Source organism: Bos grunniens, chromosome 10 (genome assembly GCF_055505025.1).
Source record: "Bos grunniens cultivar Pamir isolate PY7600 chromosome 10, Bosgru_T2T1.0, whole genome shotgun sequence".
In the NCBI taxonomy this organism is placed as follows: Eukaryota; Metazoa; Chordata; class Mammalia; order Artiodactyla; family Bovidae; genus Bos; species Bos grunniens.
Window position 1 is genome coordinate 87,594,373 of NC_141174.1, and position 14,125 is coordinate 87,608,497.

At 50.6% G+C, this 14,125-nt stretch overlaps 1 protein-coding gene across 4 annotated transcripts in view; it reads right to left on the reverse strand.

Moving 5' to 3' along the window:
• Positions 1-961: 961 nt before the first annotated feature.
• Positions 962-14,125, reverse strand: part of MAP2K5 (mitogen-activated protein kinase kinase 5) — a 282,322-nt gene continuing 269,158 nt past the window's right edge. For 2 of the 4 annotated variants that reach the window (XM_086322839.1, XM_086322837.1), the window contains one exon: positions 962-1,417. In XM_086322839.1, the coding sequence (XP_086178965.1) occupies positions 1,313-1,417 (105 nt within the window). In that variant the 3' untranslated portion in view covers positions 962-1,312. Of the gene's footprint in view, positions 1,418-13,157; positions 13,334-14,125 lie in introns of those variants that run through there. The other 2 variants (XM_086322838.1, XM_086322836.1) reach the window with 1 other exon arrangement.

The following is a 14,125-nucleotide window of genomic DNA, read 5'->3' on the forward strand; positions in this document are numbered from 1 at the left end:
GTGAGCACACAAGAGCTCCTGGCGGTTCTGGGTGGGGAGGGCCATGATCCCAGTGTTCCAGCCAGCTCCCTCTAGCGGCCGTGTGGAGAAGAGACTGTAGGGGAGGTGGGACCAGGGGCCTGGGAGGGGGCTGTGTGCTGGTCCAGGCGTGATGCCTTGGATGGGGATGGGAAGCGGTGGAATCAATATACTTTGAAGGCAAAGACAACAGGACTTCCAGGTGAGCGAGCTGTGGGGTGTGAAAGAGAAAGGCAGCACAGCCATGGCCCAGTACCCCAGAGGGCACTGGGAGGATGGAGACGGGAGAGTGGCAGAGGGGGCTCTTATAACACTGGGACTGCCAAGTGGAACCCCATCCTCTCTGAACCTCGCTTCCTCACCTGTAAAATGGGAGGAGAGGCCTCCTGTAAAAACACACTTACCTGGCGGGTGGTTGAGAGCATTACTTGACAGGATGGCTCTGAATGGCCCGAGGTGAGTGAGCCCTGCTGAGGCTGGGGTCCAGGGCAGTGGGGGCCGACTCGCTGTGGAGAGGAGCTGGGGGCGGGGCTGGGATGGGAGGGAAGGGGGTGCCTCTGAGAACCACCCCAGCCCTTTTCCAGCTCTGGGTCTCCTTCACCCACGGCTCCAGCTCAGATCACCATGTTGGAGCCAGAGTTGGAGCTGGGATTGCTTGGCTCTCGAGGGTGAGGACAAACTCCAGCCCAGCAATGGTGCAGGGTGGGTGCTGGCTGGGCCACTCCGTGCCAGGTGGCTTGGTTCAGGGACCTCCACACCTCAGTTTTTAACCTGTGCAATGGGTTGGTCTGCGAGCCTCCTCAGAGAACTGGAGGAAGCACGTTGGGGGAGGGGCTGGCACTACTCCCCCCCCCCCCCGCCGCCCCTGCCATCCCTGCCCCACTCCCAGCCCTGCGTGGGCAACAGACACTCTGTGCAGCACGGCCCTCACAGGGGGAGGCGGTTACAAAGCAGTAATACTTTTATTCCCATCAGGGATGCTTACTGGGCCCGACCTTTTACAAAGAAGATGGTTAGGAAGAAGAAAGGGGGGCCAGGGTGTAGGGGCCTCCGTTTATGATGCCCCAAGCCCTCCACCCAAACCCTGCCAGTCAGGCTTCCAGACCCGAGGCAGGCGAGGGCTGGCTCTGCAGGGCGGGCCACCCTTGAGGGCTCCCTAGGCAAGGCCATCTGCCAGCAGTGTCGAAGGTGAGTCCGGCAAAGCTCTTTCGGTGCGGACAGCAAACGGAGAAGGTGCAACAGGTGGGTCTTCCCCTTGGTGACCAGTCCTGAGCTCTCAGCGTCCACCCCAGCCTCAGGGGGGGCCCTGCTGGCTCCGCCTCTCCTCCAGCGCCCTGCACACCCACATGGACACCACGGTGGCGTTTCCGTCATTGAACTGCACGATGAATGGGTGGCCCTGTGGGGAAGAGGAGGAAGCTGTGACAGCCATTCCCTGGACTTTGCACGTCGCCTGTTCACTGCCTTCCTCAACAGCCCTGTGAGGTGAGGGCAGCTTCAGTCCCATTTTATAGCCTTGATCACTGAGGCCCAAGGCAGAGCAGTCTGGAGCCTGTCTGGGGCACTCGCTGCAGCCCTCACATTCTACCTTCTCCTTAAACTCCAACCAGCCTGGAAGGTCCCCCAGGGTATAAACCTGTCTTAATTCCACACAGCCTGGCAGTTCCTCGGCCCAGCGTCACTCCCAACAGCTGGCAGGCAAGGCCGGGCACCAGAGCCGCCAGCGTTCCAGTCCAGTTGCTGCCCAGAAACCAGAGAATCATCTCGCCAGGGGCTACATCAAGCCCAGTTTTCTTTTGTTTCAAGCTCTCCTATGAACAAGCCACAGTCTATGCATGGAGGGAAGGCAAAGTGTCGGGGGTGCGGGGGCAGGAGGGATGCGCTGGCTCCTGCTGAGCAGCTGGGGGCTGGGGAGCAGACTCTGGAGTACAGCTGCCTCAGGCTCTAACTGCTTACCCACAGTCAGTCCCTCCCCTGCTGTCCAGGAGACAAGATCCCTCCTGATGATCTTAGGGCCTCCTTGGGAGTTCCCAGGAATGGTCAGAAAAAAGCAGGGGCAGCCACGGGTGGAAGGAAAACTGCAAAGCCTTCTACTCTTCCCCAAGTGCTTGTCTGTTAAGCAGTGCTCGCGTGGCAGTGTCCTCCCCTACCAAACTCTGTAGCTCAAGACTCAGGGAGCCACGGTGGGCGAGCAGAGAGAATGGGGGCTCCCACACCCCCCAGCTCCTTTTCTCCCTCTGGCTTCAGCTCTCCAGCTCCAGCTGCCCTGCTCCGCCTGTTCTGAGCCCTCTCCCCCTCAATCCCCACTGCCCTCCACCAGGCTGGGCTTTCCAGGCAGCTTTCCCTATGAGCTCATCAGGAGACACTGGGTGGGGGCTTGGATGCCCAGACCCCATGTCTGTAGGAGCAGTCAAAGCCCAGGCTGGGGGAGGGAAGGGGGTTGCTTGGTCAGCCCCGAGATGTCCCTGGGACAGAAGAACCTCCAGGCTTCCACCCCGGCTGACACCATGCCCCTTGCCCGGTTTTCCCAGTTTGGGCAAGAAAACCTGCCCCTGGAGCACCCTGTGTGGGGCCAGCTCAGAGGCACCGGGAACAGTGTCCAAGGTGCAGGGAGGAAGGGAGCTCGGCTTAGAGGGTGCCAAGGCACCCAGGGCAGAGGCTCACGAAGATCACAGTGGAGCTGGGCCTGCAGCCCCGCCTGGCACCTTCTGTGATCTGCCTGTGGCTCCCAACACACCTGCAGGGCCCCCCCCAAGGGAGCAGGTGCCCCTGCAGACTGCAGCTGGGGAAGGAGGTGGGAAGTCAGGTTGGGTGGGCATCCCCCAGGCCACACAAGCCTGAGCGGGGGCTGAGGCAGGAGAGCCCAGGTGGGACTCTCTTGTGGCTCTCATATGTCCCCCCCATATGTATAATCCCACCTCATGTATGCCTGCCTGAATCAGCGCCCAGATAGAAGGAATTCTTCCTGAAGTCAGCGAGCACGTTTCCTTTTCAGGAGGCTCAGAGGAGGCGACCTTGTGCCCTTCTGAAGAACAAAGGGAGATGCTATGCTCAGGAGCCAATGGGCCCCTCCCCTGCAGCCCGGGGTGCACAGTGTCACTTTCCCAGAATGCCGGGTGACTTTGGGGGCCATATGCTGCATCTCTGCTATCATCTGTTCAGGAGCAAGCAGAGCAGAACCGCAGGAGGGGAGAGGGGAGCGTTCTTCCCGTTACAGCAAGGCTGAGGGCTGCGCTGCAGGAAGCATTTCGCCCAGGTGTCCCGGGAGGCGGACGAGGAGAGGGTGGGCATCCACCACTTTGGTGCAGATTCAGCCCCCTTCCTCTCCGACCCCCACCCCCTGGCTGGGACGGGACCCCCATCTCCTGTGTACCCCTGGGGCTTTACACCACCCTGTACGGCAGTGACTGAGACAAGTGGTTTTGTCCCCATCTACTGTTGATGGGTTTGGGGGGATAAGAAGAGGAATCATAGAGGGAGAAAGAAAGGAGAGACACAGAGACGGAGGGGAGACCCCAGCCTCTCCACGCAGCCTGGGCTGTGACAGGTGAACTTGGGAACTGGAGACTGCCTGGTCCACCACGTGACTGGATGCGCCGAGACAGCCAGGATGTGGGGAGTGAGAGCGTGGAGAGTTGTCCAGAGGAAACCAGAGCAGAGGCGGCACTGGGAACGCGAGAGATCACGGCAGTCTGGGGGCATTTCTGCCTGCAGGGTCCAAGGGTACCTCAAGGTCTGGGGGGGAGGCGCTAAATCACACAGGTGGGCGTGATAATCTCCACTTTGCAGATGAGGAAACAGGCCACAGGCTCATGGTTGACCTGTTCTGGCTCCCAGAGCTGTGACTGGATCACAAGTCTCTGAAACCCAAACCTACTGTCTGGGGCTTTTCCTGGGCTGCCTTGGGGTAGGCAGACATTGAGAGTCAATTCCTCCTTGCCTGATCTCTGCCACAGGATTCAGGCCTGTCTGACCAGAGGGGACTGAGACTGCAGGTCCTGACCCCTGGGAGAGTGGGGTCAGGATGGTAGGTCACTCTTACTTGACTCTGCCCTCCCATCAGCCCTGGGTGGGAAGCAGGGTAAGTACACCATAACCCCATTTTACAGAAGAGGAAACTGAGCCCTGGAAGGAACATGACTCGTTAAGTGCTAGGGCTTCTGGTTGCTCCTCTGGTACATTCTCAGGGCTGGACCCCAGCCCCTGTGACCCCGCCAGCGTGTGGGCTCCTTTCCTCCCTACCATGTAGCAGACGCTCCTCCAGCCCCAGACGTGCATGAAGCAGGTATTCCTCACGAGTTTAATGAGCAAACAAAAGCTGATGGACGATGCTGGGAAAAAGCATGAAGATCACTCTGCCACCCTTAGGGGCCTCAGTTCCTAGGTAGCTCCTGACAGGCCCGAGCAGGTGCCTGCAACCACCAGAAGCCTGGAGGCGGATGGAAACTGCACACTGGTTAATAGCGAGTCCAGCACCCAGGACTGAGCGCTGTGTGCCAGGCCTTGCCAAGAGCTTAGTCCCGATCCTCCCACCAGATCCCCAAGCTCACTGCGGAGGTGCACATGGCCACCTGGCAGATGAGGAAACAGACACTCAGGGACCTGTGTGAAGTCACGGAAGCCAGGGCTGGGCTGGAAGCACCACCTGGGTCTCTGGATGCCAAATGCCATGCTCAGGACCGCATGCTCTCCTACATCTATGGCATGAGGGCTGCCCTCACAGGCCCCTCCTGGGGTTTCTGTGTGGCCCCCTGCACGACACCCTCTGCAGTACCTGGGTAAATGCACACCCCGCCCCCTCTCCCAGGCAGAGGAATCCAGACATGGACAAGTCCTCCAGCTCCCTCGGGCTGCCAGGACAACAGGAGCAGGGCGTGGCCCACCCGCTGCTGCCAGAACACCCACACGCCGCTCGTCGAGAGCATCTTCCACCCACGGTGACCCCCCAGACACCCAGGCCTCTGCTGCCCGCACAGTGTGTGTGTGAGCGGTCACTCTGCAGGCTGGAGCCGCCGACAAGCTCACTGGCCTCTGTACCAGGCAGTGGGAGCCACTCTCATTTCCCGGATTCTCTCAGGGCCGATTGCAACCATTAAACCGGCGAGGGCTGAGGTAAAATGGACCACAAACTCCGCCACAGAAGACGGAGGCATAATGAAGGGGAGAGGATGGGACCGTGAGAGGCAGGATGGACCCCAGGGTGGGGCACAGCGGAGCGGGAGCGACGGGTCAACGACAAGCAAAGCCAGCGGGTCGCTGGGTGCGGACCTCCCACCACCGGGCAGATGGTGCTCCGGCAGCAACTCGTGACGAGGAACCAGAGCACGAGGCGGTCCAGCACACCCTCCTCCACCTGGGCACTAGCGTCCAGGGCTTCGCTAGAGTTTGGCCCTCGACTTTGGTAATAACGGCCTAAATTTTTGCCCACTCGTGTCATCGTGATGAGACGCTTTCCTGATGACTAACAGCATGACCCTCCCCCTATGGACAGCCCTCCATGCTTCTGCCAGAGGGGACAGGGAGAGGAGGGGTCCGGGTGCCCACCGCACGGGCACGAGGTGGACTTTTCAAACCTGCTGCGATGAAGGGCGGCCTGAGGCTGACATGTCTGGACTCCCAGGCCACTGCTCATTCACTGACACTTTGCTCTGTGACATCAGTTGGGCTTCAAGTTTCTTCCCAAATAGGAATTTACTCCACTGGGGTCTCCACACTTTGTTCCCTTGAATAACTTCCTACAGAACTCTGTGCATGTGAATCATGCAATGCCTTGCTGGTGTGGCTGCCGCTCTGCCGCAGTGCTGGCAGGTAGCAGGTCCTCCATTAGCCGTGGGCCTGTGGCAGGTAAAGAATCCAATATGGGAGGCCTGGGTTCGATCCCTGGGTCAGGAAGATCCCCCAGAGAAGAGAATGGCAACCCACTCCTGGATTCTTGCCTGGAGAATCCCATGGACAGAGGAGCCTGGTGGGCTACAGTCCATGGGGCCACAAGAATCAGACACGACTGAAGTGACTAACACCCCGTTGCAGGAAACAGTGACCTGCCTGTCCTCTCTGCCTGCATCTGGTCACCGAGCCCCTGCTGTGGGCCAGGCCTGGGTTGCCTAAAATGGCCCTGAAGCCACCCAGCACCCTGTTTACAGACAAAGGAGACCAAGATGCCAACAGACACGACCTGAGCTAAGGTCACAGAGCTAGAAAGTGGCAAAGCTAAGGGCTGAACCCAGGACGGTGTTCTGCCACGAAGACACACCACTCTGCTCACTGAGGTTGGGCACAGTAACTTTTAAATCCCTACTTTTTAAAAGAATATATGGAACAATATTATTTTTTATTATTATATATTTTATTAACCCCTTGAATAAGTTACCGAAGGAGGTACTGTGTTCCCTCCACCCCCTGTAACAACCCAGGCTTTATTTGTAGGAATGGGATAATAAATTCTGTGCCTGTTCATTTTTATGGTATATTATTTTTAACTGGGGCTTCCCTGATAGCTCAGTTGGTAAACAATCTGCCTGCAATGCAGGAGACCCCAGTTCCATTTCTGGGTCGGGAAGATCCACTGGAGAAGGGATAGGCTACCCACTCCAGTATTCTTGGGCTTCCCTTGCGGCTCAGCTGGTAAAGAATCCACCTGCAATGAGGGAGCCTGGAGAATTCCATGGACTGTATAGTCTGTGAGGTCACAAAGAGTCGGACACAACTGAGTGACTTTCACTTTCACTTTTTCTCTAGGGTGTGGTCTCTGTAGCTCTGGAAAATTTCTTCCAGATCCTGGATCTTCATTTTGCTGCTTCCCTAGAATCTAGACCCACAGAAAAGGAGCAGAGAACCGGGTGGGCTGGGGTTGTCACGCAGACCCCTGGTGCCTGCTCTGATGGCTGGCTGTCCTGCAGAGTGGGCGCCACCATCCAGCCCTGGTGCTGATGAGGAAGGACAGTGTGATGGCTGAGGACACGTGCAAGCGCCCTGGCCCTGGACAGAGTGCTTAGTCTTTCTGTGCCTTAGCTTCCCCGTCTATAGAACAGGCCTAAAGTAATAGTCAATAAATAGACTTGTGGAGTAATAAGTAAATTACTTGGTGAGAAGTGGCTGATACAACTTTCACCTCCTCTTCATCATCCCACATGGAGGGACTTGTGTTGTCATTATACTTCTCCACCCTATCCCCGGGGAGGAGGAGGAGTCAGGCTGGCGGGAAGTATGCAGCAGGCCCAGCCCAGGGGGTCTCCTGCCCACAGAAGGGCTGGGTTCTGGCCTGCCCTCTTCTGGCGAGCTCCCAGGCAGGCTCCAGACTGCTGTTCACGTCTGATGGAGCTCTGTGGGAAATTCCCAGCAAGGCCCAGCACATCAGCACAGCCTTTGACTCAGATTGCATAGAAGGAGAGCTGATGCTTCCTTTCGGCCATTTCCTGAGTCTTATTTCTCAGCTGGGTTTGAACATGGGGAGGCTGCTGGCTGGCCTTGTCACCCTACTGAATATCTCTGCTCCCTCTGCCTCCGGGCTGGGGTAGGAAACTGCCTGAGTGCAGACAGGCTTCCCAGACACACACTGAGTAGCATGATGGGAGGCTACTATGCTTCCATGTAGAATACACCTAGGGGAGCGGCAGTGAGATGAAGGTGTGAGCCTTGCCTGTCAGCTCGTGTGGAATCTCACCGTCTGCCTAGCCCGGCTTACCTGGGCCAATGCCCCGCTGCAAAGCTCTCAGAGGCAAGGCGTTGGTCCTGAGACTGTGCTTTCTCAGCCTCTGATTCCTAAAGCTGGGGGTGTGGGTTCCCTTCTAGCTTTTAATTTTCTTTGAAATGAAGAAATGATCCTCAGCTGTGACATGCAATTTCAATCACCCTTCCTGAGTTTATTCTTCACAAATACCACGGAAATAGATGTTTCTTTCCAAATATTCAATTATTAGCAGCAAACTGCTTACCTCTAGCCACCCTAGACTGTACGTGAGGCACCTAAGGGGGTCAAGGTGAGATCTGCTTTCACCTGAGCAGATCTATGTGTTCCTACACAGGGTAATTGGCCAGGAAATGGCCCATCGAGAGGGCAAGGTGTTTTCAGAGGCTCCGCCAGTCATTCTAGGGCCTATGCTGACAGGGCAGCCCCAGGACCAGAGCAGTGTGGTGGAGGAGAGGGCACAGGGAAATTGCAGTGGGCCACTGTGAAGGGAAAGGAGTGGGTGTGTGTGTGTGTGCCAGTACCCGGGAGTAAATGTTGGAGGAAGTGGATCCATGTGGGTGGCAGAAGGTGCCCCCTGCCCATCTAGAGGGGTTGTGGTGGCTGCCCTGTAGAGAACTCAGACAAGATGGGTGAGCAGGAAGAGCAGGGAGCATGCTGGCTATCCCAGTCAGTCTCGGGCTGAGCAGATACCCAGAGAAGTCAGGACCGGAGGATGCCAGAGGGAGAGTGGGGTTCTTGCTCCAATAATGCTGAGGCCTCCTATCTGAGAGGCTGATTCTGCAGCAGGTCCAAGCAGTGAATAGGGCGGCCAATCACAGGCGTCTGGATGTTCAGGGTTTGTCTTCTGGTGTGATGGGCTGTGTGGTGGCGGTTTACAGACACAGTGCTCAAAAGGACGGTTCCCTCCTGTCCTCTTTTGTTCTTACCTTTTGAGATTTGATGTTTAAACTCTGAGACCTTGGCTCTCTCTGTGTATATACGCATATGTGGGCATGTGAGTGGGCAGAGGGGAGGGAAGAGACAGCAAGTTCCATCACAATTTCTGGCACAGAGTGGGGAGCTCAGTGAGCTTGTTGAACAAAACAGAATGGACTGATTCTGACAGTGAGAGAATGAAGAGATGGGGAGAGACCAAGCCTAAAAGTCCTTCCTCTACAAACTCCCAGTCAAGGAACATTTTACCAAAACCATAACAGATGAATTTGTAAGAAAGGAAATCTGCAAGTGCCAAAAATGAAGAGGAAACGGAAAACCTCTTCAGTAAGGGTGCGAGTTGAGGTCTTGTGGCCCTAAGGGAGGCTATCAGTTCCAGGAATGCAGTACCTGGAAAGTGTAATACTAAGTGGAAACAGGAGACAAAGTCCAGCTGGGGAGCTGGCCTAGGACCCTGGGCAAAGCTGGGACTGCAGAAAGTCTGCCCACCAGCAAAGGGGATGCTGTGTAAGGTGACTCTGAGCCTTGTGCACTTTGGGGTCCTATGTACCACTGCTCTGGTCTGAGAACACAAGGCTGATTAACCTAACATAACATTGATATTGATCTAGCAATACTCTGGAGTATCTCTCAGGAGCAAATGAAAACACATTCTGAGGCAGTACTTCTGGAATGCAATCATTTCCACAGCAATAAGCCTCATTCAGAATGAGCTTACAATAAAAATTCTAAAACACGTGAGCAAACAATTGGGCATGGACAAGAGTCAGCAGACACAACATGCAGGAAGATTATAGCTCTCAGAACCAAGGTGATAGAAAATAACTGGAAAGAAAATGCAAAACAATGTACAGTTGAAAAGACTAAAGACATAAAAGAAGTTGAAACACTAAGAACAAGATATTATGAAAAAGAGAAGAGAGATTTGAAAAAGAATCAAATATAACTTATAGAAATAACACGTGTGGTGAGTGGGAAAAACAAAAGAAACTCTCCATAGATGAGCCAGACAGCAGGCTGAATACAGCTGAGGAGAGACTTAGCAAGCTGGAAGAATGGTCTGAGAAAAGTATCTAAAGCACTACTCAGTACTGACAGATAAGCAAAAAATAATTTTTTAATGTGAAAGAGAGAGACCCAGAGGAAAGAATGAGAAGAGACGAGACACAGTGGAAGATGGGAAATATTCAAAGAGACAACATCTGAAAATTTTGAGAACTGATGAAAGATATGAATTTTCAGATTAAAAAATCAAAATGATCTCCACGTAGAATAACTATACAGAAATCTATACCTAGACAAATTGTGGGGAAACTGCAGAACACCAGGAACAGAGATGGGAAAAGCCCCCAGAGAGAAAGACCATGGCAACTGGGCAGCCAGCAGATTCTCACCAGCTAGTGGAGCAGCCTGGAGAAGGAAATGGCAACCCACTCCAGTGGAGAATTTTTGGAGACCTGCCTGGAGAATTCCGTGGACAGAGGAGCCTGGTGGGCTGCTGTCCATGGGGTCGCACAGAGTCGGACATGACTGAAGTGACTTAGCATGCATTCATGCACTGGAGAAGGAAATGGCAACGCACTCCAGTATTCTTGCCTGGAGAATCCCAGGGACAGAGGAGCCTGGTGGGCTGCCACCTATGGGGTTGCACAGAGTCGGACACGACTGAAGTGACTTAGAAGCAGCAGCAGCATGGAGAATCCAGATGAAAACAGAGTCAAGGCTCTGGGGAAACTGTCAATCTAAACTCTTAAATCCAATTAAACTAACAATCAAGAGTTAGGGCAGAACTTCCCTAGAAGTCCAGTAGTTAGAATTTTGAGCTTTCACTGCTGAGGACTGGGTTTAATCCCTGGTTCAGGAACTAAGATCCTACAAGCTGTGAAGTACAGCTCCCCCCAACCCCCAGAAAAGAGGGCAAAGTGAAGATAATCCTAGAACAAAAGACAGAACTCTTAATGTACTTCCAAAAGGAAAAGAAACTTCAGGAGAAGGAAGTAGGATGCAACAGGAATAGGAACAGATAACTGGTAAACACATGGATAAATATCAACAGGTATTGATTATACAAAATGAGAACAAGAGTAATGAATAATTGTGAAGACTAAAAACGATGCCAATGAAATCCTGGACATGAAAGAAGAAGGGACTGATCAGAAATTCTTAGTCTCCTTATATTCGGTGGAGTAAAGCTGAGGTTGAGGCTGCTAGCTGCCTGTCAATATCCATTCCTCCTTTTTCCTTAGTGATATGAATCCTAAGTTTAATAAGGAATAGAGCTGATGTTTGGCAGAAACCAACAAAATTCTATAAAGCAATAATCCTTCAGTTAAAAAATAAATTTAAATTAAAAGAAAACAAAACAAACACCACAACGGGAAAGCACACACACACACAGAGGAACAGTGTCGTCCAGCAAAGCAGCCGCATGCCCAGCCTCTCTGGCAGCTAGCTTTTGGCCAGCGCCATGGAAGCCCGTAAGCGTGTGCTGATCCGCAGATCTGTCCTTAAACAAAGGAGTGTTTTGACCACTCTTCCTCATTCCTGTTGGCTAGAGCTCAAATGCCCCTTGACTAGAAAGGAACTGCCACCTAATCTGGGATACGTCCTGCCTGTCTTTATATGTGCGGGGAATATCCTGCTGTCATATTTAAGCTGTTGTTTATTTTAATCACGTGCAGTTAAAGCCAATTCTACCTAATATAAAGGTTAGGAGATTGAACCTAAAGCTGAATATTGTCGGGAAGGGGGTATATCTAGTGATTAACCTTTAGGCTTTGCTAAATTAAGTGAGAAACTTGGGGATAACCATTACAAGGCTAGAAATAGAATACAGTATCTAAACCGATGGGAAGACTACAAAGAAAGAAAAAAAATCAATCTAATAGAGTAAAGAAAGGAGAAAAAAGAAGTCAGAAAAGCATTGTAGAGAGAAAACTACAAAACAGAAGAGTAGAAAAAAACATTTAGGTGTATCAATAAGCAATAAATATAAATGATTAAACTAATGAATTAAAAGAGAGTCAGATAAAATTAAAGACATCAATAGCAAAAGGCAGAGATTCATTTAAAACAAAAGAACACAGAAATAATGAAAACAAAGGGGCAGAAAAACATGTAGCAGACGAATACTAACCAAAAGAAGATTGCATATGTATATTAATATCAGACAAAAATAAAACTTAAAATATACTAGAGGTAAAGAGAGTCACTACATAAAGATAAAAGAAACCTTTTAAAATGAAGATATAGCATGTTGACACAGGCACCTAACATCACCACCTTAAAGAAAGAACTGACAAAATCACAAGGAGAAGCAAAACCACACTAATAGTGGGAGACTTTAACACGGCTCTCTCAGTAATTGATAGATAAAGCAGGTAGAAAATTAGTGAGGACACAAAATATGTAAGTAACGCAATTCACAAATTTGACCTAAAGGATGTAAAAAGGACACTTCATTCAACAATTAAGAGAATCACATTCCTTTGAAGCAAAGAGAGTACAGTGAAAAAAAAAACCCACAGTGTAGTAACCACAGGCATTTCAACAAGTAACAAAGGTCTTTGTTATTTTGGTTGATATTATATCAATCATGCTCTCTGACCATGGGGCACAAAAAGAAGATAACAATCACAAGAGAACAAAACAACACTGAGTATGTGCGAACAAAAATACTTCTACATAATTCATGGGTCAAAAAAGAAATCCCAATTGAAACGGAAAATTACTTAGAAATGAATGACAGTGAAAATACTCTATATAAATATTTGTGGAATGCGGGTAAAGTCATGTATAGTTTTACATGGATATGTTAAGGAAAAAAAGATTGGAAATTTATGAGTTAAGTCAGTAAATTATAAATGGAACAAAAAGTAAATCCAAAGAAAACATAAAACAGCAGTAATAAAGAACAAAAAGAATTAGACATTAAAGAGATGATCAAATCAATAAAATACTGGTTCTTTAAAAAGGTTAGTAAAATAGACTAACTTCTGATAAAACTGGTAAAGAGAGAACAGAAGCAAACATTATTAGGGAATAAAAAAATGGTACATGCCCATAAATGCAGGAAAAAATTTTAAATAGTAAGGGCATATCTTATGAATGATATGAGACCAACGCTGAAAATGTAGCATCACGGTTCCCCAGGAGGGAGAGGAGAGAGGGGAGAGGAGGTGTGTGAGGGTGGTGCTGGGGCAGTGGGCAGGGTGGCGATGCTGGTGACCTGGAGGTGTCAACAAGTATTGACAAATAGTCACCCTGGTAGGTTGTGAGCCCTGATACCACACTTCAAACTTTTAAAATGATTCTTATCTATTGCTTCATCTCATTTCAAGAAACATCCAATTAAGTAAAGGTGCTACCAAAATCCATCTCAGTAACAGCTTCTAGCTTCTCAGGAAGGAAAAACAACCTTTCACACAAAGAAAGGCTGAACCTAAAGTGGAGATTTTTTGATGTTATCAAACCAACAAAATACCTTAAGGAAAAACTGCTAAGGACACCAGATATTGAACTTTGGGGTAGATAACTGTAACTGAAGGGCCATCTTTTATTTTTTATTTTTTTTAAGGTTTCCAGCTATGATACCCCAGTTATCTGAGCTTCATTCAATTCAGTAGACAGGGTTGCTGCTGAGGTGAGTGTAGGGGAACCAGGGGACTGGCTGGGGCAGCCCTTTTGGAAAATCTGAAATAAAAGCATAACAAAGGGCAAAGTTACCAGGCCTAGCCTATAATACAGGATTGAAAATTACTAGTTACTCCAGAGTTTCTGCTTTCAGCAACCATTTCCTGAAACTGTCCCCTCCTTTTTTTTTTTTTTCCCTAATGAAAATCCAAAACAAGGAAACAAGCCATTTGAAAATTCTGATCATTTTGTGTCCTGGCAGCAAATAAAAATCATCAATAGAACTTGCTTTTAGCCTTGAGCAATATTTTCTAAAACAAAACACAAAGAACCTGTGGTACTTAACTATTCTGCTATTGATTTACTGTGGTTTGCAAGGTAATGTTGAAGAAAATTAAATGTATGGAAGACTGAAATGCATTTTCTGAGGTGCTGAGCAGGGTAGCCTGTGTTTTCTGAGGCGGTGTCGCTGGCCATGCGCAGAATGCACGACTAAGGGAGCACACTTCATCTGATTACAAATAAGCTGGAGAAGCTCGTTGCCGCAGAGTTTTATGAAACCAAAGTCTGTTTTCACTGTTGAGAAGGACAAAGTTATTTAGTTGCAAGCTTGCTTCTTCTGCTAGTTATGCTCCAGTGTACAGGGAGACTTCGATCAAATCCAATATGGATGTATTGAGTGGCTTCTGTGGGTCTGACTCTAAACCTGGTTTTTAAAGTCTAAGGACTCCCCTTTGGCACATTCATGGCTTATTAGGTCCCCAGGCCTTCCCTTGTGGCTCAGCTGGTAAAGAATCCACCTGCAACATGGGAGACCTGGGTTCGATCCCTGGGTTGGGAAGATCCCCTGGA